This window comes from Theropithecus gelada, chromosome 16 (assembly GCF_003255815.1).
Source record: "Theropithecus gelada isolate Dixy chromosome 16, Tgel_1.0, whole genome shotgun sequence".
NCBI lineage: Eukaryota > Metazoa > Chordata > Mammalia > Primates > Cercopithecidae > Theropithecus > Theropithecus gelada.
The window spans coordinates 18597089-18621318 of record NC_037684.1 but is presented as its reverse complement, the minus strand read 5'-3'; the positions used below and the strand labels follow the sequence as shown (position 1 = coordinate 18621318).

Here is a 24230-nt window from a genome sequence, read left to right as displayed (position 1 = left end):
ATGTATTAAATATGTAGATTAAATTGGGAAGAATTTACATATTTATGATTTTCTTTATTTATGAACACCACTGAGGCACAGAAAGGTTACTTTCATTGTGACCAGATAATCTAGTTTATAGAATAATAACTGTTTGAAATTTGTTGACATTTTCCTCATGGCTTACCTTGGAGTCTGTTTACAAATGTTCAAAGAAAGCTTGAAAATAATTCTGAACTTGTTGGATGCTGTTGTTCTATATAATCCACTAAATCAGGGTCATTAATTGTGGGGTTCAGTTCTTCTCTGTTCATCTTAATTTGTCTGCTACAGCCATCATTTACTCATAAAAGTGTGGCAAAATCTCCCTTTTGGCTTCTCTTTTTAAAATTGTTTTGTATATACTTTGAAGTAATGTTTTTAGGTGCATACAAGCTTGGAATTGTGTTATAATTCTTTTATGAAAATGTCATGACTCTTCAATCTAGTAATCCTCTCTACCCCTTAATGCTTATTTTTGATTGATAATAAATAGTAACACCAGCTTTCTTTTAGTTGGTATTTGTCTAAATACCATACATTTACTTTCAACTTTTCAATACATTTTAATTGTATCTATAGTAAATAACATGTAGCTGGATTTTTTCCCCATCTTACTAATTTTTGACCTTTAATTGGAAAGACCTTCCTATCTACACTCTTTTATTTGCTCATGCACTTGGCCTGATTTCTGCCCTCTTATTTTGTACATTTTATTTTCCCCATGTGCTCTAGTTTGTAATTTCCTGCCTTTTCTAATTTTTTTTATTGGTTCAGATTTCTCCTATGTCACCTTGCCCCATTACATTCATTCCTCTCTGTTGTTTTCGAAGTTACACATTCTGTTTCTAATTTTTAATGATTATCCTAGAAATTTTAACATTCTAATTTAACTTCAATTATAAAATTAATCAGTACCTTTTTTCTCTTCTTCTAAATATTATAAGCACTTTAGAACACAAATCCAATCATCTCTCCTGACTTAATTTCCATTTTTGGCAGTATTTTAGTTCTTTCTTTTCTTTTAAGACCACAGATTAGACATTATTTGTTTTGTGTGGTCAGCATTTGCTTAATAGACTCCATGTTTAACATTTTCTGTTAAACGTTCTTACATCTCAGACCTTCTCACTTTGTTGCTTTCTTCATGAGTATGTATTTTAGAAATTCATGTAGTAAGGATCTGATGATAAAAGCTCTCCACATTTTATTTGTCTGAAGAACATCTTTATTCAACTCTTGTTCTTGAAATATATTTTTGCTACATTTAGAATGTTAAGTTGGCATTTAATATCTTTCACTGTTTTTATTTCATGTCTGTGATGTCAGCTGTCAATCTGTCATTTGTTTGCAATCTGTTTCCTTCTATATGATTTTAAGATCTCTTTGGCTTCAGTGTTCAGCAGTTTGACTATGATGAATCATGTGTTGACTTACTTTAATGTGTACTGTTTGGGATTCATTGAGCTTCCCAATTCGAAGAGCAATGTCTTCTGCCATTTCTGGAAATCACTAAGCTATTATCCTGAGTGATTTCTCTTTCATTCCTTGTATTTGTTCTTATGTAATTCAGATTGGATGTGTGCTATAGCTTCTTCTGGCTGTTTTCTCTTTACCTTTTCTCCCCATTTATATTTCAATTTTTGTCTTTCTGTTCCATTATGAGAAGTTTCTTTACCTCTGTGGTCAAGTTCACCCATTCTCTTTACAGTTGTATCTAATTGGATGTCAAATCTATAAATAAAGTTTCTAATGTAGTTATGTTACATTTTTATTTTTGAGATTTATTTTTTATGTTATCTGGATCTATTTCAGTAGTTTCTTGTGTATTATACTTTCAATTCCCTCTTATTTTTAAAAACATATTAAACATAATTGCTTTATATTCTGTATCTGCTCACTTAAATATCTGCTGTCTCTATAGATCTGATACTGTACTTTATTTCCTTCAGTTAGTTTTCATAGAGCTTATTTTCTCATATGTTTAGTGATTTTTGCTTGTGTCTGTGAGGTCATGTTCTATCAATGCATTATAAATGGGAATTCTTTGAGCTCCAAGTTTTAGAAATCTCTCTCCAGAGTTTTGTGTTTGCTTCCGCTAGCCTGGGACCAATTTAAACCAAAATTTCGGCATATGGCTTTTTAGGCCACACAGATAATGTAAGTTCTGGCCCCAAACCTGCGTGAGTGGGGACTTTTGGTTAGGAATTATTCTGGAGAAACCTTTTTACTCAAGTCACCTGAGCCATCATCAAAACACTGTTTACCTCTGTGAAGTTTACTACTTCCTCGTTCCTATTAAAGTTCTTCTGTTTTCCATTTGTGACTATTGAGACCCCAAACTGTAGGCCACCAGGGATCAGCATATACCCTCTAAGCAAATTATGCTTCAGTGCTGTCTTACCCCAGTGGGTTCACTTGGCATTGCTGTTGCATGTCTCCATGGAATTCCTTTACGTCCTTGCTAGCTTTGTCTTACTTCGTGTGTGTGTGTGTGTGTGTGTATCCAGCATTTTTAGTTGTGTTAAATTGGTAGAGGTTTCTGTCAGCATCTGGTAAGACACATTGCAAAAAAAAAGAAAAACCCATAAACTAATTTAAATGTATTTTACTATAAGAATCAATAAACTCATATACAGCTTATCTCATAAAACTGGCAGCATCTCCATGCAAATTAACTTTTAAATATGCAGTTAATTTCATGCTCCCCAAATCAAAATATATGTACAATAAGAGAAAAAAATAATTTTGTAATATTGAATAATAGGGATCAGTAATATAAAAATGAAGAAATGTGTAAATGTTCCTTTTGATATCTCTGTGCAGGAAAGTGTTCAGGATTTAAAAAAGAGAATCATGGTACTTGACTGCCAATTACGAAAATCAGAAATGGCTCGAAAAACTTTTGAGGCATCTACTGAAAAGCTTCTTCATTTTATAGAGGCAAGTTTTTCTGTTCTATTACGTTCATCTTTAAAAAATATATAGGCAACTGGCATATAGATAAATGTTACTGTATTTGGTACCTAGTGAAACATTCTCTAGTCTCAAAGCAGCAATGCTGACTTATGATCAGATTTAGAACTGCATAGATGTTGAAAAGAGTGGCTCACATTTTATAGATTGTTTAGAGAAATAGTTGACACAAGGTAATGTGATTCCAAATATATACTATATTAATGAATAGTTTAATAAAAATCCTGATAATGTATAAACATTATTTGATAGCTATTTACCTTATAAAGAAATGTTTTATAGCTGTTATATTTCTGAGTAAAATTGCATGTTAGTTCAATTGTTTCCCCCACCCCCATGTAATAGAAACATCAGTTTAATCCGTGGACAGAGGAGGTTGTAAATATTAATCAAGAAAAGATCTTTTTTAAAAACTTTCAAACTTATATATCTCCTTCACCATCTTGTTTGTTGCTAGGCAATTCAAGAAGTATTTTCTGATAATTCTACTCCTTTATCAAATTTAAGGTAAGAAAATTTAAGTGCTTTTTGCAGAATATGGGTAGTGATTAAATTCTTCATCTGGTCATTGTGACTCAAATAGTAAAAATCTCTTCAATAGTCCTAAGATGCTGCATAACTCCCATTGGATGCCATCATATGGAAATAGGTGCAAGGACATGTTGTTTTGGGTCCCATCTCTATTAAAGAAATTCCTGGAGGTATTTAGTCAATCATTGTAACCTTGTAATCTAAAATTGTGGTAGGAACCACCTATCCTGTCTTTGTCAAAAATTCTATAAAGATGAGATTAACTTGAAATTCTTTAATTGTCCTGCATATGAATAAAAGTTACTGGTCACAGGTTCACTACTAAAGGTTAGACTCAACACAGCAGACTAGTTGTTCTGGCAAACAGAATTTTGGAAAACATATTCATGCAATCATTTTCTTTCATTTTCATCTCTCGGTAGATATAAACAAAAGAAATATATTTGAAGAGTATACCTGTATTGTGTCATTATTCATAATACGTTTTGGATTTAAAGTTTCTTACTAGAAGCTGCAAACATACCAATCAAATTTATTTATTTCAAACCACAAGTTTATGGTCATTTTGATACATGATGAAAGACATTTATAAAAGAAAGATTTTTGTTTATGCATTTCCAAAGTAATTTTTTTCTGATCTCATAATAGCTGCCACTAGTCCTAGATACATCTTCTACTTCTAGCAATATACGCTTGCAGAAACAGGTAGACTCAATGAGGTCAGGTGTGGTGGCGCATGCCTGTAATCCGAGTATTTTGGGAGGCTGAGGCAGGAGGATCACTTGAGCCCAGGAGTTTGAGACAAGCAACATAGTGGTACATAGTGGGGCCCCATCTCTACAAAAAAAAAAAAAAATAGCCAGATGTGATGGCACATTCCTATATTCCTGGCTACTTGGGAGGCTGAGATAGGAGGATTGTTGGAGCCCAGGAGCTCCAGGAGATTGAGGCTGCAATGAGCTGTGATCATACCACTGCACTCCAGCCGGGATAACATAGTGACACCCTGCCTCAGAAAATAAATAAATACTCTACCCTTTACTGTGATAACAGCAGCTTAATAAATGAAGATATTTTGGTCCGCATAGCATTTTTTAATTTAGAAGAATATTTATAATTCACTTCTAAACTCATTTTAGTGTAATGTTTTGCTTCTTATGATGAAGGGATCTGACATGTCTTCTTACTCTCCATGCTGCTTATGATACAAGAAAACTCTGTGAATTTCATGATTTTTACTCTCAGTAAGGATCTTAAAATAATCAGTAATCATATTTATTTCTTATATGGGTTAAGTGTGTCACCCACCCTCAGCTTTCCAAGGTCTTAGTTTTACCTTGACTAATAATTCAAAAGTTTTGTTTTAAAAATTAAGGTTAAAATGGCTATGTGAAAGCCAGAGCCTGCCCTTGCCTTAAACTGCTTCATGGAAAAAAAAAGACGACTTTAAATAGCTACATCAAGCAACATTTCATGATGTCTTAGTAAATTAAACACTAGTAAAATCTGGTGCAGTCATTTCAATATAGCATATCTTCTACATGGATATTGGCCTTGGTCATTCAACACAGAATAAAGGCTGTGTATTTGAATTTGAGAATTGATGCTTTTGTTTCCCTTTGTGAATTAATATCATTATGCTTAGGAAGATGGACTATAAATAATGACAATTTTGTCATCAGTTTAAAATTGTTTTTTTTCAAGTAAGTTTTAGTGTTTTTTTTGAGGAAAACATTTGATTTTTAATTAGATCAGAATGCATTCATTTTAGGTGACATTTGCATTTCTTAGAAGTGATATAAATGCTCTGGGCTGTTTTTGATTCGAGGCAAAAAATGGAATAGTTTAAGAGATAATTTCAGGAGCAAATACATATATTGAATTTATATTTAATATTACTAGAAGTAATAATAAATGTATTTTAATAAAGTCATGTTTATGTGCTTATTTTGAATTTATATGGAACTAAATAAAATTATATCATATTAGCAAAACAGAAGCACTCACAAAATCAGCCCAACAAATGATTTAGGAGACAGGTCATCCTTCTATTACTTCTTTCTCATACATGAAGTCAACCTAATTTTAAAATATTTCTGCTTATTATGTAGTAAATAATTGAAGACAGAAATATTGTTTTGTGTGAATTACTTCAATTTTGGTTATGTGAAATAATTTCCTCAGAAATAGAAATATTTTTGTACAAATCTATAACTAATACAACTTCAGATTTAGTAAAGATAGATGTTATTTATTGTGTAGTGAGTTCAACTTTATTTTACTGCCTTTATAGTGAAAGAAGAGCTGTGTTAGCTTCTCAGACTTCCCTCACACCGCTGGGAAGGAATGGACGTAACATCCCAGCAACGCTGGCGCTTGAGTCTAAGGAACTTGTTAAATCTGTTCGTGCCTTACTTGATATGGATTGTAAGTTGTCTGCATTTTTTCACTTTTAAAAAATAATTTATTTAACAAAAAAACTGAAGTCAGACAGTTGAATTGCATTATAGTGGCTTGCCTACAGCAAAATTGATACCTAATCAATAAAAATCTTGATCTACCAAGATCATAGGAGGAGAATATTTCCTTTATGTAAAGACTCAGAATGGAGCTCTAATTAAGACATGCTTTTACATCTACTTCCACCCAAAGTTTCTTTGAAATGGAAGAATAAATGTAAAAATCAATCGGCAACAGCACTGGAAACTGGAGGAGTGGAATCAGCATTGAGGAACTTGTTGTTAAATAATAATATACCACAGATAGAGTAAGATTAAACGTACAGTCCAACTGAGCAAAAGACCCCAAAACTCAAATATAACAGACAAAACTGCTCAATGAGTTAAGCAGAACCATGGAAAAACCCGCAGGATCACAGACTGTGAATACTGGAAACAGACTCTGGGGCAGTCAGCAAGGTAGTTAATTAACTGTCTTGGAATAGCTGAACCAGTTCCCTAGTCTTCAGAGCTGCTGGCTCAGGCATATCCTCCTATGCTAGGGCCAGGAGAATACCTCTCTAAAGGAGCTACATGACCTGTCACTAGATACCTCTAGAGTCAGCATTGGGCTAGAAAGAGAAGTAAGGCAATGCTCTAAGTAACTTCCATCATCCCAACAGACAGAGAGATCCTTGGGGAAAACATAAATGATTGGACATTTTCCTCTTTATCTGTGTCTTTGTGTCTCTCCAGACACTTTTGCCTCTTTATGAATTTCAACTCCCTTTTTCTAACTATTTCTTACATACCCTTTATTTTCCTGCAATGAAAATTATAATTTACCTAACTATACCTATAATTTATAAAAATCAATGGCATGCTAATGTCCTATAGAGGAGAAATAAGAGGGAGGTGATTTATAATAAAATGATATATATTTCAATATGTAAATGCTTTAGTACAACTATGCTAGGATATATAATGTAGTCATCAGATGCCTGCACCTAAACAGAGAATCACCATAAATGTGGCAACCATGAATGTAGACTGATACAGAAACACTGTATTGTCATTTTAAATAGCATGAGCAGATTGTCATCAGTAATGTTCAAATGATTGTCCAAAATGGTGACCAATGGTAAAGTTCTGAAGAGAAGAAAGTAAAATATTCCATCAATTTATATACTAGGTACAAGCCTAGGAAATGTAATGTATATTAAAACTATGCAAAAATATTTGGGGTTTATCTAAAAATGGAATTTTGTTCCAGATTTGAATAATTAAAAACAGATGTTTTACCACCATAAATCTCTAGTAGGGCATTTAAACATTATACAGGACACAAAACAATTCTTTGTTGCACAGGACTGTTGGGTGCATCCTATAATGATAGGATGTTCAGCATTCCTAGTACCCTTTCACTAAATGCCAAAAATATCCCCAAACCCTGTGACAATAGATAATGCCTCACAAATTTCCAAAAATGCCCCCTAGGTGTAATACCATTCTTAGTGGGAACCTCTATTGTTGATCCTTGTTTAAAATATGAACCAACAACCAACAATCACCTAATAATGGTCCAAGGGTGAGAAGAACTACGTAACAGGGAGATTCTGAAGAGAGAGAGAAAAAGTCTTTAATTAAATAAACATAATGTAATATTCTAATATTCTGAAGATAGCTATATTATATTCTTGAAATAAAATGGAGTTATTATCCTTAAAGAATCAATAACACATTGCATTCATAACACAAGAAGTAGTTGCATGCAATAAAGCGTTTTTTTTTTTTCAAGACATGGTCTCGCTCTACTACCCAGGCTGGAGTGCAGTGGCTCAGTCTCGGCTCACGGCGACCTCCTCCTCCCCCATCCCCCATCACTCCCACCCCCAGGTTCAGGTGTCTCAGCCTCTCAGATAGCTGAGACCACAGGTGCACACCACCATGCCTGGCTATTTTTTTATTTTTAGTAGAGACAGGGTCTCTCCATGTTGCCGAGGCCTGGTCTTGAACTCCTGGACTCAAGCAATCCACCCGCCTCGGCCTCCCAAAGTGTTGGAATTACAGCCATGAGCCACTGCACCTGGCCAGAAAAGAGCTTTTAAAAAGTATTTTACGTTTCCTTTTTCACTAAATGAAGATATTACTCAAAAAAAGTTGTTTGATTATTAAATAATATAATTTTTTTGAAGCACCTACCTATCACATTCCTAGCACAAAAAACATACTCGGGAGTAAGTTTTGAATTGTGGTTGAACTATAGACATAGCACTTTTTAAAAAATAAGCTGTTCCATTTACCATTGCTGCAGAACAAATCAACCCAAAAGTTAATGGCTTAAACCAGCAATTTAGTATTGTCTCTCATGGTCCTGTTGGTTAACTAACTGCACTCAGCTAGGCAGCTCATGTTAGAGCACTCTCCCGTGGTTGCAGTCAGATGTCTGTTGGGATTGCAATCATCTGATGACTCTACTGGGCTGGACATCTAAGATGGGAGCTCATCTTTGGCTATCAACTGGAACACCTACCTATATTTGGCCTCCCTAGCATGGTGACCTCAAGGTAGTTAAACTTCTTGTGTGGTGGCTCAAGGCTCCAGCATAGGTATTTCAGTGAGCAAGACAAAAGCTGTATCAGTTTTTATGACCCAGCCTCAGAAGTCACACAGCCTCACTTTCACCATATTCTGTTCATCAATGCAAATTTGAGGTGATGGGACTTAGACTCCACCCATGTATGGGAAAGTGACAAGATCTCTTTATAGAAGAGCATATAGTCAGAAGTTATTATTGTGGCCATCTTTAAAGAATAAAATGTGATACGTTAGTATATGTTAAATGCAAGTTAATTTAGTTGGGATGGCTCAGTAAACATTATTACAAGTACCCATTAATATATGGCATATTAGTAGATTAGTGTGTTAGATTTTGGTTGTTTTTCTGTCTCTTTCCTAATGTCACCTTACCTGCTAGTTGTCTTTCTGCTTGCTTCTAACATTCCACCATCCCTCTAGTTTGCCGCTTTTAATCTTCCCCATGCTGGGAAATAGATGAAAAGAGAATGAGAGGCAGAGAAAGAAAGATGTAAACGTCCATGTTAATTAACTATGAAAATGATGTTTTCAGTACAGTTCTGGGTATTAGATGGCTTGGCGTGGTATGGGGTAACATTCAAAGACCCTCTGGGATAAGTTCTGATTTCACAACTGTGTTACGGAGGATTGGAAACTATGCCTCTCATAGTGTCTACTCAATTTTCACAATAAGTATATACTTAAAAATTTGTATTACCTAATACGTTTGTAAAAATCAAATTATATGTCAAAAACTCATAAGGGCTAATTATGTGAAGAAATTCTGTGGGTTTTAGGAGGAATGAAAATAATCACTCCTAATGTGTTATGTGTAAGTTCAGAATTTTATATATCAGACATTTTTATGTTGGGGTGGCAACAATGTAGGGAAACACCTGCATAGACATAGCCCAGTGGACATTAACATCATTAATTTTCATTACCTTGCTAACATTAACTTGAATATCTGTCAAAAATGATTATTCAAAGAGAATATTTGAAATTCAGCAGAACTTATTTCGAAGAAAATTTAAAAATTTCATCTGCACTTTTTTTCCCCCAATGATAGTCAGTAATTTGCATGCTGGTTATAAATTAATTATGCAATCAGGCTTTTAAATTTTTATTTTAATTTTATTTTCAATTGACAAGTAATAATTGTATGTATGCATGGGGTACGTAGTGATATTTTGATACACATAATATATAATAGTCCGATAAGAGTAACTAGCATATCTATCATCTCAAACATTGAGCATTTCCTTGGGTTGGGAACATTAAATATCCTCCTTCTAGCTATTTCAAACTATGTAGTACATGATTGTTAACGATACTCATCCTGCACTAGTATAGAGCACTAGAACTTATTCATTCTATCTAGCTGTAATTTTTTATCCTTTAACAAATCTCTCCCTATCCCCTGTTCTCCCCGTCCTTCCAGTCTCTAGTACCCTCTGTTTTACTTTTCACTTCTATGAGATCAACTTTTTAATTCATATGCAGGGACACACACACACACACACACACACACACACACACCGTGTTTTCCTTATCCATTCATCTGTTGTTGGACACTAAGATTGATTCCATATATTGGCTATTGTGAATAGTGCTGCAATATACATGGCAGGATGTCTCTTCGATATGCGGACTTTCTTTTCTTTGAATAAATGCCCAGTAGTAGGATTGCTGACTCATATTGTAGTTCTATTTTCGTTTTTTGAGGAACCTTTATACAGTTCTCCATAGTGGCTGTACAAGTTTACATTCCCACCAGTGGTGTACAAGGGTTCCCTTTTCTCTGCATCTTCTCCAGCATTTACTTTGTGTGTTTTCGATAATAGTCATCTTAACTAGGGTGAAATGATAACTCATTGTGGATTTGATTTGCATTTCCCTGCTGATTAGTGATGATGAGCATTTTTCATCTATTTGCTGGCCATTTATATGTCTTCTTTTGGGAAATGTCTGTTCAGATCATTTGCTCACTTTTTAAATCAAATTGATTGGTTTTTTGCTGTTGATTTTCTGATAGTAGTTTTGAGTTTCTTGTGTATTCTGGATATTAATTCCCTGTCAGATGAGTAGTTTGCAAATATTGTCTCCAATTCTATAGGTTATCTTTTCACTCTTGATTATTACCTTTGCTGTGCAGAAGGTCTTTGGTTTGATATAATCTCATTTGTTTATTTTGCTTTTGTTGCCTGTGTTTTTCAGGTCTCATTCATAAAATCTTTTCCCAGACCATTGTCTTGAAGTGTTTCCCCTATTTTTTCTCTTAGTAGTTTTATAGTTTCAGATCTTACATTTAGGTCTTTGCTTCATTTTGAGTTGATTTTTGTATAGGGTGAGATGTCATTCATCTGCATATGGATATCCAGTTTTTCCAGTACCATTTATTGAAGAGACTATCCTTTCCCCAGTGCTTTTGGCACCTTTATCAAAAATCAGTTGGCTGTAAATATGTGGATTAATTTCTGGGTTGTCTATTCTGTTTCATTGGTCTGTGTGTCTGTTTTTAGGCCAGTCCCATGCTGTTTCGATTACTGTAGCTTTGTAGTATATTTTGAAGTCTGGTAGTGTGATGTCTCCAGCTTTGTTCTTTTTGCTCAGGAGTGCTTTGGCTGTTCAGGGTCTCTTGTGGTTCCATCCAAATTTTAGAGTTTTTTTCTATTTCCATGAAGAATGTCATTGGTATTTTGATGGGGATTGCATTGAATGTGTAGATTGCTTTGGGTAGTATTGTCGTTTTAACAGTATTATTAATAATTATTCTGATCTGTGAGCATGGGATGTCCTTCCATTTGTTTATAGCCTCTTCAGTTTCTTCCATGTGTATTTTATAGTTTTCCTTATAAAGGTATTGTCTCTTGCAAGGGTTACGCTTTGATGTTTAAAACTAGCAAATCTATGTTGTCCTTTTATTTAGAAATATAATTGCTAATGTTGGCACATTTTGCCAGTACTTTTTATAGGTTTATATGACATAGCTTTTCAAGTTTAATAATTCATATTAAATTCAACTGATTTTCTTTCTCTTTAAGCAGCAGCTTTTTCTGCATGGAAAACAGAAAATTACAAACTACCATGAGGTAGATAATTCAGCCACAACCCCCACCTCATTTTCTTTCTTTGCCTTGACTATCTGGTTATTTCAAGTTACAATTTGAAATTTTTACTTGGGTAATTGCCTCTACTTTCTTCTTAATATAATAAGTGTTCTCTAGGATGTTATACTATGGGATTTTCTCAGAAAGCTGAAGGGTAAGGTTTCTTGGCTCTTACAGCTTAAAACCAGTCTCTAAGGAATATCTAGAAGACAATTCTGTCACCCAGGCTGGAGTGCAGTGATGTGATCCTGGCTCACCGCAAACTCCGCCTCCTGGGTTCAAGCAATTCTCCTGCCTTAGCCTCCTGAGTAACTGGGATTACAGGTGCCTGCCACCATGCCCGGCTATTTTTTGTATTTTTAGTAGAAACAGGGTTTCACCATGTTGGCCAGGCTGGTCTCAAACTCCTGACCTCAAGTGATCCATCTGCCTCGGCCTCCCAAAGTGCTGGGATTACAGGCGTTAGCCACCACGCCAGGCCTAGAAGACAATTCCAAACCTTTCCTGGATTGTGGACACCATTGGAATCTAATGAAAACCCTCTTCCCAGAAATGTGAGATTACACACATTTTGCATCCATTTTCAGAGTATTTACAAACCCCTACCTAAGACTCTCCCATGTATAAGGAACATGAATGCTTTTCACATCATTGCACACATGGTCATCCCAGCATCACCAGAATACCTCTAACAGTGGAGAAGTGTGTAAATCATAGAGGCAGGCTGGAAGGAAGCAGCAGTTTGAATACATGTAAACAATGCTCCACAGAATCTCTAATGTTCCTTAGAGATGCTCCACAGAGCACCCCAATTGTTCATCCAATTTCACTAGCCAAATTACTTAACGTCTAGGTCTGTTTTTGCATATAAAAAGTGGATCTCATAATATCAAAGTGGCAGGATTGAAAGATTAAATAGTACATATAAAATTCCCAGAAGAACCTCTGGTAGGGTAAGATGTTCCCTATATGGATATTGTTGTTGCTACTGCTGCTGCCACTGCCATGACTACTGCTGGTGCCACATTATTGTTATTTAAAGTAATTAATTTAATTTTACTTTCTCCCTATGGTAGGTATTAAATTATTATTGTCTAAAGCTTCTTTCAACTGGATACATTTGAAAATATGGTAGATGAGAGCTTTTCATAATATGTATCATTTAATGTTATTATTGATGTTGAGTTAGAATGTAATTGTCACAGGAAACTGTGGCTAAATGTCTTAATCAGCATCTTATCTTTTAGTTGTTTATTGCTAACTGTGAGGAAACTTTTCTCTGTTCTATCATTATTTATAGTGAAACAGTCTGAAAACAGAATAGGCATTTTTATTTAGTGTTGGAATCCCTGGAGATGCTTCTATTGATCTCCTTATGTTTACGTGTTCTATATCAGTATAATGCCTTTGTGTAGTTTTTATTCGAAATAAAATAGTTTTGAACTACATGTTCGGAACTGCAATTTCTGTTTAACTGACATATAGATTGACAAAATGGTTATGTAACAAAAGAGGCAGTTCTATCATTAAAAATACATAATAAGAAAAAGTCTGGCCAGATAAACCAAATGAGGTCTTTAATAAAAAGAGAATATATTGACTTCTTGTTAAATTGGCAGCATAATCACAGGCCTCTAACTACCTTCCCTCAGGCCTCATGGAAATGATAACTAGAATACAAAATAGGGCAAAAATCTTCAAAAGCACTAACAGTTACAGGTGAATCCTAAAAACTTTTTAATATAGGAGAGGTAGGACCACATGGAAGGAAAGCAGGAAGGGTCAACCTGTTACTCCCACTGCTAAACAACAGTAGCGATTGTGGGAATAACTGGCTGGCAGGAACCCTGGCAGGAGGACACTCTTAATATGTTCTGAGTTGAAGGAGTAATGAATAAAGTCAAAGACAGGCTGGGGGTAGGGGACAGATGATCTCTTTTCACTCTTTTTTATCTTAGTGAGTCAATGGCATTTGTTGAAATCCTCAGGTTCACACAGATTATTTGTCAAGCAGAAGGCCAACTGGGGCTTGATCCTTTAGAAAGCGGAGATACACTTTAGATCTGACAGACACGGGGGCATACAGGAAGCTTTAAGTGTAAGAGGAGCTGTCACGACAGCTTCAGCACCAAAAGCCACATCGCTCTGCACAGCCACCTCTTGTTCTAAGTCACTTTTCACCCCACTCAGACTGCTGAGTCATCCTTAAACTCACAATGCAAGGGTACATTTCACCCAGAGGTTTGAGAGGGTAATTCCAACAACAATTTGGTCAAATTTTAGGGCAATCAAAGGGTCTACACATTCTTTAAAAGGTCAAAAACCAGTTCTGAGTAGAGAGTTCTCTAAATTCAAGCTTTTATGAATAAAAATGTATGACATATATAACGTGTATATATACACACATCTCATTCAAGCTATTCGAGCTCTTATAAACAAGTGCATACATATACATATTAATATATGATTATGAAAAGGTCCACAGTATTAAAGCCAGGAAATATAGCTGTCAAGATTCACAATGGACTTCAGGATCAAGATAGAAGAGGGATCTCATGCTAAAACCCTCCCAGTCTGCTCTTACACATAGAAATGACATTTTAAATTGTATGTGTGTGTGTGTGTGTGTGTGTGTGTGTGTGTGTTTAGATAAAAAACAAGAAAGGAATATCACCTTGCGTCAGAAACAATATGAAACTATCATGATAAGTAGGATTTTAAGCTTCAGAGATTTCACAGAATTGAGACCAGCAGTTGGAGCTAAGGTTTCTACACCCATGAGGCCCTAAATGATGCCTAAGCAAAGGAAGCAAGGGGCAGGAATCCTTCTGTAGAGAATATACTTTGTTTTCTTAAATTGCTTATATATTAGGCATTTTAAAAAAAAAATCCCTCCAGTTTAGGAGCCATCTGGGCCTGCCACTAATTAAAGTTGAAAGTAAACATTCCATCCACTACAGGTGGGGAATATAAATTGGCATGAGACAAAAGGTTTTCTGAGAAAAAAGGGAAAAGCAGTACTGTAACATTTTAAAGGCCTTGGATGGGATTTGTCTTTTAAATTCTTCCCTTCTTTACAAGCTAAAGCTCAGACTTGATATGGCATCTTCTCATTCTACTTCTTCTGGACCTCAGACATTCATCATTCTTTGCCTCATTTCTCACTCTATCGCCCAGGCTGGAATGCAGTGGCACAATCTCGGCTCACTGCAACCTCTACCTCCTGGGTTCAAGGGATTCTCGTGCCTCAGCCTCCCGAGTAGCTGGGATTACAGGTGTGTTCCACCATGCCCAGCTAAGTTTTGTATTTTTAGTAGAGACGGGTTTTGCCATGTTGGCCAAGCTGGTCTTGAACTCCAGGCCACAAGTAATCTGCCTGCCTCGGCCTCCCAAAGTGCTGGGATAATAGGCCTGAGCCACTGTGCCCAGCCAAAACTCTGTTTCTTTAATGAAAGTCAGCTATTAATATTTAGAATGAACATTATGGTATTTTCCTGTACACAAAGTAATTATGCTATTTTGTGTCCTAGAATTGGGATGATGTTCCAAGCATTAGATAATAGCTTATGTGATTCTGTCATTTGAGGTAAATTTTACCTGTTTTTGTAAAACAGACCTGTTGTCTGCTGACTTGATTATTCAAAGCCAGATAATAACCACAACAAATATTTGTGGCACTTTGCCATTCAAGGAAATGGCTAACTCACATATTCTCCTGTGTTGTTTCAAACTGAAAGTAGGTCACTGCTGTAAGGTTCCATTAAGAAAATATATCAAATTTAATCTTGGGTGATTGAACTTTAAGTTGGCAAAATATTGCCAGCAACAAGAGAAATAATTCATTTCCTGGTACAATTTTATTTCCAGAAAAAATGAGTTAAAGAGAAAAACATATCACTTAAGAAAAGGTAATGATTTACATTCATTATTTCATTCCTTCCAGAACTAGTTGTTGAGTATCTACAATGGGCCAGACCCTAGGATAACAACACAAACAAGGCCCTTGCTATCAAGCTGCTTGGTAAATTGTAGTAGGCAGAGATGGACAAGCAAGTTAACAAATAAATTTTAAAAAGTAATTGTAGACAGTGATGAGTGTTATGCGTATAATAAAACCAGATGACGTATTAGGAAAGATGAGTAAGTGGGGATGCTACATTAGATTAATTGACAAATAAGTCTGCTTTGAAGAGGTAACATTGCATCCCAGACTCAGCCAGCAACAAAAACTATGGGAAGGACCTTTCAGGCCCAGTACAAAAGCTGTGAGATAGGAACAAACTTGACATATTTGAGGGACAGGGAAGAAAAAAAAAATCCAGTGTATCTTATACGTATGAGCAAGCAGGAGAGTAGCACGAGATAAGGGTGGATGTATAGCAAGAAGCCAGATAATACAAGGCTTTGAACACCATACTAAGGAGTTTGGATTTTATTTTAAGTGTCATAGGAAGGCAGAAGGAGTGACATGATATGGTCTACATTTTAAAAGATCCTTTGGGTGTTTATTTAAAACTGGGCTCTAAGAGTAGCAAAAGTGAAGAAAGCAGGAAGACTAGTTGCCTATTGCAGTGATTGAGGTGGGAGATGGTGGTAACTTGGGCTCGGTTTGAAGTAACAGCTAACAAATATTTATTTTTTAAAAAGGATTAGTAATGTGTCAGCATGTTTAACTTTTTGGAACACCTGAAATTCGGTATTAATTTTTAAACTTCCCTATTCATGTGCACATTGATTCAATGAGTAAACAAAAGTCCGGTAGCACAGACAGATCTGCTGTCATCTTGGATCTTAGACTACTCCATGTTTTTCTATTTTCTGCACTAATCAACTATTGGGTATTTGCTTTTTTCGTCAAACAAATTCCTAAAAAAGTGCCGAAATTATTTAATGCCACCAGATACATAGCAGCAATCTACTAATCTCTGTTGGTACACAGGAAGCAAACATAGACAGTTCTTCACTCATCGAAATCAGGAAGCCATGATATTTCTAGTGTTTAACATACAAAAACAAATATCTAGTGTGAATCAATCCCAAAGCTCCCACATATTGTGGGTTTTCACAGAAGATCATTTCCAAGAAACTATTTCAGATATATACTTTAATCACATACACTACTGATAGCCTTAAGATATGAAGGCACAGCTAGACAAGCAAGACTTAATTCCCACTACAGGCAGGACTATAGTAGTTGTCAAGGGGATGGCAGGATGTAGACTATCTAGTATTTAATCAAATAAAATCTATATACCTTACTACTAACGTGTGAACAGTCTATCACATAAAATGGTTACAAGCACAAAGGCCGAAAAAATGCAAGGACTGCTTCTAAGATTCTAGAAGGCATCAGTGGTAAAATAGAGTCAATTATCACTTTTTCAAAAGATGAAACTCTGATTCTTTTCACAATTAGAACTGACTATAATGATAGAATGCCTAAAGTATAGTGCATGTTTCAATCCTATAACTGGACAAACAAAACGTAAATGATGCCGGTAAGAAACATCTTCCCTCAAGGCCTGAAAATCTCCTCATCCAAACTGAATGCATTATTTTGGGTTAGTGGAATAGGTATTTTCCAGAGTTCACATGAGGACAAAATATTAACAGCTCATCTCAGAAAAGGCGGCAGTACTAAAATGTGTGCAGTAAGAGCTTTCATAATTATTTGTCATGATAAAATAGTTCAGTTTGGATCCAGAAGTTCAGTTCTTGCCTTCAACAACAGAGTATTAATATTACTGTTACAGATAATATTTTTTAAAATAATAACATTGACACAAAAGGTTTTAAATTTTTATCAGTTTTGCACTTCTAAAGTTCTGTTTTACATTAATATGTCCTCACAGCAACCCTGTGAGAGAGACATTATTCTTTTTAGTTTAAAAGATATGGAAAGATCAAAGCTCATAGAACTTAATGATTTGCTTGTCACAAGTTTGGAAAGGACAATGTGAGAATCCTAATTCAGGTCTTCTAATTCTCAGTCCAGGGTTCCTAATAAATCCTGTGAGTCTCATAGGAATGTAGTTAAGACATTATGTCACAATTGAACTGGTAATTATTTTTTTGTCTTTTAAAGAATATAAAATAGCATGGTGTGTTAAAATTGATGGCACCTTAGATTTGGTGAAATATGTTGACCTCTCTGAGTATTCACTTCCTGTCTCTGAAGTCAGGGTACAGTCTGCATATGGTTGTCTCAAGGATTAAGTGACCTACTATGAAAGTGCTTTGCTCTGTAACTATAGGTTTATAGGGGTTTTGTGTGTTTGGGTATTGTTTTGTTTTGTTTTTTTAGACAAGGTCTCATGCTGTTGCCCATGCTGGAGTGCAGTGGTGTGATCACAGCTCACTGCAGCCTCAACCTTCCTGGCTCAAGTGATCCTCCCACCTCAGCCTCCTGAGTAGCTGGGACTACAGGCACACACCACCACACCCAGATAATTTTTGGAATTTTTTGTAAAATGGGATTTTGCCATGTTGTCCAGGCTGGAGTTTATGTTTTAGAGTTCAATTTGTATTTCAATTAGAATCATTAAATAAAATACACTTCATCTTACCTAATTTTCATGACTTACAAGTATTCAGGATAAAGCAATAGATTGCATTGCCTCAAGAAGCTTTTTCAGTCTGCTATAAGATATCTCCCTCACTGATAACATTGATGATCTTCTCAGGAGATAGGATAGGGAGATTATCTGTTTTTTATTAGAAACTTTTATATGGCTTTTTTTTTTTTTTTTAAGAGCAAGCATTTGTTACTGCTGAATTTTAAAGCTTATTTTTTAAGTAAAAGAATTTTTAAGCATCATGGAGATCTCACAGTAAGAAACAAAAGCTCTCTTTGGGACTATTTACATAACAATACGTAAAGAGGGAATAATAAATGTGCCTAGGTAAAGATCTTAAAACTGGGGATGCACTCCTCCATAAAGTGAGCTTAAACCTCCAGACAGAGTTAACAGCTCTTTGCTCAAACCTGTATTATTGCTCTTTTCATATTGCTTTGTAATTATCTGTTTGTATGTTTTTCTTCTCACTTAATTTTGTCCTAAACTGCTTTGCATCTTTAGTGACAAGCACAGTGCTGACCTCATAATAAGTGAATAATAAATCTTTGTTGAATGGCAAAAAAAAATGAAGATATAAAGTCAACAACTGAATCTTTAATAGTTTTTCTTTTCCTGAAAATATGTGACCTTTTCCAACTGGCATTATTGAGAAAAAATTATAAAGCAATTAGTTCTTGGGACTACACAGTGCTATTTGTGTTTCCCATTTCTTTTATAATAACTCCAGAATTCTAATGAAAGTGAAAGTCGAAAGTAGAATAGGAAAAATATTCAGAGTGAGAAAACTTGCTTCTTAGCCAAGTTATTTTACAACCTTAAATAAATTATTCAACCTCACTTTTGCCCCATTTATAAAATGGGAAAAATGATGTATTTGTCTCTAAGCATTATAGGATAAAAATGAAGTAACATTTGTAAAAAATTGCCTGTAGTTTTTACTACAGATAAATAAAATAAATTAGTTCACACCCTAATTCTATTTTTATCCAAAAAGTAGATTCATTTTTACTTGTAGAGAAGCAGAGTAGTGAAAAGATCATATGCTATAAAGTTCAAATGCCAGCTCTATGGCATAATAGATTTGGCTTTGAGAATTCTATAAGCTAGCTAAGTCTCATTTTTTTTTTTCATCTATGAAGATGGAGATATCACCAACCCATAGGTTTGTCCTGAGGATTAAAGCTAATGTATCTGAAGTGGCCAGCTCATTGAAAATATTATGGCTCACATCTGGTAGGTACTTAATATTCTCATTATCATCATCACCATTATAATCTTCATTTTTCATTGTCATTGTGTAAAAGGATTATTTTGTCCTTTCAGCCTTAAACCATTATCTTCACCTCCTTTTTTTTAAGAACTGGAAACCCTGGAAGATAATGAACAATTTCTACTAATGTAGATTTCTATGCTCTATCATTACATTACTTATTTGGGAACATGTGAGAAACTGTGTGCTAAAACCCTGGAAAACAATTGCAAAGTAACATTTCATGCTTTCAAGTGGCAGTAATTTTAGATAAGAAATCAGTCTTCAACTCAAATTTATTTAATGGATATAAAGATTGAAATAATAAAGAAGTTTATATCTAACTGGCAACCTCAAAGGCCCCCTGGAAACATTTCATACAATCTTATATATGGAATGAAGGAAGCCTTGCTGAACTTGTATAGAAAATGGAAATACTAAAATTACATAGGGATGAGGTCTAAATAGCCAGTAGTTCCCTGCAAACCCATAAACTAGATATTCACAGGCATTTCATCCATGTGAGGTAGGAGTAAGCCATATAGATACCTGAAGGAAAAGTGTTCCAGACAGAAGGAACAGCAAGTAGAAAGGCCCTGAGGCAGGAGTGTGCCTGGTGTGTTTGAGAAAAGCAAAGAGAATAGTTTGGATTGAGAAGTCCAGTTCATTCTATCATGAAGCCCCCAGTTTAATTGTCTACTGTCAGAAAGGCTGTACCTAATCACCTGTCTAATGTTGACCTTCTCTCCACCTCCAATACTCTATTTCACTCCCCTATTTTATTCTCTTCACAGCACTTTATTTGTTGTTTGTTTGTTTACTTGTTTATTTTCTACCTCCTTTAGTAAAATATAAGCTTCTTGAGAACAGTGATCTTGAACATCTTCTTTACCACAATTAGGTAACACCTAGAACAGTGCCTGGTACATAGCAGGTATTCATGAGACACTCATATTTTATTATTGTGCTTAATATCTATTTAGTAAGCATATTTAATATTTAACAGATGAATGTTGAATATATATATTTTAATTTTATTTACTTAGGAATGAACTTAAAACAATGAGGCACCATTTTTATTCACCAGAGTGTCATATATTAACAATGATTGGTCATCTACAGTGTTAGTAAATACGTGGGGAAACCAGCACACTCATACACTGTTGATAGTTGTTTACTAGATTCAGCTTTTTTGGAGAGCAGTCTAGCTGTATCTCTAGGAATCTAAATGCACATTTTTTTGACCCTTCAGTTTCACTTCCAAAGTTTATATACAGAAATACCCATTTATATGCATAAATATAATACACAGATTATAATCATGTATTGGTTAATGACAGGGATATATTCTGAGAATATATCATTGGGCAATTTCATCATTGTGTAAATATCATACAAACAAGCCTCGGTGGTATAGCCTACTATCTATTTAGGCTATATGGCATATAGCCTATTGATCCTAGGCTTCAGGTATGTATAGCAAAAACTACTGAATACTGTATGCAATTATAATGCTAAGTATTGTGTATGTAAACATGAAAAAGGTACAGCAAAAATACAGCATTATGATCCTATAGAATCACTGCTACAAATATGGTCTGTCATTGACTGAAACATGGTTATGCAGTACATTACTGTACCTACTTGTATGTACAAATAGATGTCAAATAGTCCATTCTTTCCACAAATATTTGTTGAGTCCAATTTATCAGGCACTAAGAACATAGGCCAGCTTTGCTAATGTCCTTTAGTATAAAGCAAGCAGGTGAAGCTCAGTATTGAAGTAGGTAAAACTTGGAGGAAGAACAGAATCAACTCTTGTATATAGAGATCCTAAGTAGGTACCACATACCATCTGCTGAGACTTTCTGATTAAAATCTTTCTGTGGAAGGTTATACCTTTTTAACAGAGCAACACACCTTATAGAAGGGGAATAAGACTACAAAGTTTCCTGTACAGAAAGTGATGAATGTGAGTGAGGATGATACACCAATAATGAGCATGAGAGATGAAAAAAGGAAGAAACCAAAATAAAACCATTAGAGTGAACCTTAACTAGCCCAGGCATAAAAGGAGTATGAATGATGCCTTCTGAAAGTGGATCATTAGTGCCTGCCAACTTGTTGCAATACTGAAGCACTTCAACTATTTTAATATCTGCTGGAATTGTATTTCTACCCAAAGATGCTACAGAGGGTGTGATTGTTTAATTATGTACATATCTGGACATATATTACAGACTCCATGGGCGCAGTTTTGTTTTGTTTTGTTTTAAACTTGGCTAAAATGAGTTTATTCTCATGTTTAGAGACTGTGGATGGGAACGTAGCTTGTAGGGTAAGAAATCCTAAAAGGTTAACACTACTGTGTATCATTACTTATAGCCTAAATAAGGAAAAAGCATAAAAGTACACAAGTAAATCAAGGGAAGCTTAACAGAATTATTTAATGAACTTACATGTTTAAACAAATATACAAAAGATGGACAAAGAAACAACCTAGAACTAACAAAAACTTTTACAAATAGTGTTAGGGAAGTTAAGGCCAGGATTAACTTAAACTTTGAAAAATAAAGATGAGAAGAACTACATTTAAAGCAATAATGGAAAAGTAGAAGAATTGGTTTTTAAAGGTAATACAGAGAGAAAGAGTCTAAGAATTGTGTTGGACAAATTCTTTGGGTGGTTTCCATGATTCCTGTTTCCTGGTGTTCATGCCTTTGTATGATCCTCTCCCCTGGAGTATGTTTGAGAACTGTGATTTGCTTGTGACTATACAATACAGCAAAGTCACAGGATGTACATGATTATATTGCATGAGATTTTAGTGCCAATTTTGCTGGAATCTTGCACTGTTTACTGGCTTCAAAGATATGAGCTGCTATGTTAGGAGACTCATGACAAGGAGCTGAGGACAGTCTCTGGATGAAGCCTTCAGTGCTCCCCAGTCAAGCCTCAGATGAGACCACAGCCATGCTCAACCTGTAGATTGAAGCCTTATGAGATCCTAAGCAGAGGACTCAGCTAAGCCATGCCCAGACTCCTGTCCTAGAGAAACCATGAGATAATATACATGTATTGTTTTAAGCTGCTATATGTGTGGTAGTTTGTTATACCACAATATAAATTAACACCATAAACTATTGCCATTTGCTTCTATCTTCCCAGTGGGAAAATGACCTTCACAGTGGCAAGGCTAGAATTTTTCCTGGATTAAAAAATATTGTTCTATTGGCATAAGGGATAGAAATTACATTATTAGGGCTTTTAGTCACTCTTCAGACTCCTTATGAGAGGTAAACATCCTCCCTACCCCCTTGACACTTTTCTGTCTAATCAAAAGAAATTTGGGGGAATTAGAAGGGTGATTTTTTACCATCTTAATTAAGACACCAGCCTCCAGAAGCAAACAGCAGCTGTTATATTAGAAATACCACTATGAATCTTCCTGAGAGAAATAGCTCTCCCTCCTTACCATCTGATATAGTCTTATTCAGCTCAACATTTCTAGTACCTATCATGGTGCTTGACACAGTTGATACTCAATGATTAATTAATGAATTCCTCATTAAGTTATCTCATCCGAATGTATATACATTCAATAAGAAAGAGGGAAATTCACCCTTTTCCTGTAGCACATTTCCTTCTTAGACTTTTGGGGATGAAAAAGCATACATGGTATTTATTTATATACAAGGAAGCATGAATGAACCATGAGAATACAGACATTAGTGAACTGCTTTTGTAAATAAAAGGAGCTTTAAAAACCTAATATGAATTCTGATTACTTCATAATTCTCTTTATTTTTTCTCAATCTACAGAGTTTTGTATAGTTTTGTTTGAGACACATTCAGAGTTAGTAAATGCCAGAAACTTGTCTGATTCCAAATGATACTGACATAATGGACTCATTTGTTATGGCTATGTTCTCTATCTTTGCATCACATAAAAGTACAAACATTTTTATAACTTGACAATAATTGAAAACGAAATGCCTTTATCTTTTTCTTCATTTATTTTTAGCTTCCTTCTTTGTACACCCATGATGAAAACAAAATTTTAGCATTATTTATTGCTGTCAAATGCCTACATTGTATCTCATTACTAGCAATTTGTGAATTCTTTTTTTTTTCTTTTTTCTTTTTTTTTTTTTGTACTTTAAGTTCTGGGATACATGTACAGAACTTGCAGGGTTGTTACATGGGTATACATGTGCCATGGTGGTTTGCTGTACCCATCAATCCATTATCTACATTAGGTGTTTCTCCTAATGCTATCACTCCCTCAGCCTCCCACCCCCAGACAGGCCCTGGTATGTGATGTTCCCCTCTCTGTGTCCATGTGTTCTAATTGTTCAACTACCACTTATGAGTGAGAACATGCAGTGTTTGGTTTTCTGTTCCTGTGTTAGTTTGCTGAGAATGATGGTTTCCAGCTTCATCCATGTCTCTGCAAAGGACATGAGCTCATCTTTTTTATGGCTGCATAGTATTCCATGGTGTATATGTATGACATTTTCTTTATCCAGTCTATCATTGATGGGCATTTGGGTTGGTTCCAAGTCTTTGCTATTGTGAACAGTGCTGCAATAAACATATGTGTGCATGTGTCTTTATATTAGAATGATTTATAATCCTTTGGGTATATACACAGTACTGGGATCACTGGGTCAAATGGTATTTCTGGTTCTAGATTCTTCAGGAATAGCCACACTGTCTTCCACAATAGTTGACCTAATTTACACTCCCACCA

The 24230-nt window shown here is 35.1% G+C and overlaps 1 protein-coding gene across 2 annotated transcripts in view; it reads left to right on the top strand.

Moving 5' to 3' along the window:
- STXBP4 (syntaxin binding protein 4) overlaps positions 1–24230 on the top strand; it is a 197888-nt gene that overhangs the window by 115337 nt on the left and 58321 nt on the right. For both annotated transcript variants that reach the window (XM_025361495.1, XM_025361493.1), the window contains 3 exons: positions 2845–2961; positions 3452–3501; positions 5819–5952. In XM_025361495.1, coding sequence (XP_025217280.1) covers positions 2845–2961; positions 3452–3501; positions 5819–5952 — 301 coding nt within the window. The remainder of the gene's footprint in view (positions 1–2844; positions 2962–3451; positions 3502–5818; positions 5953–24230) is intronic.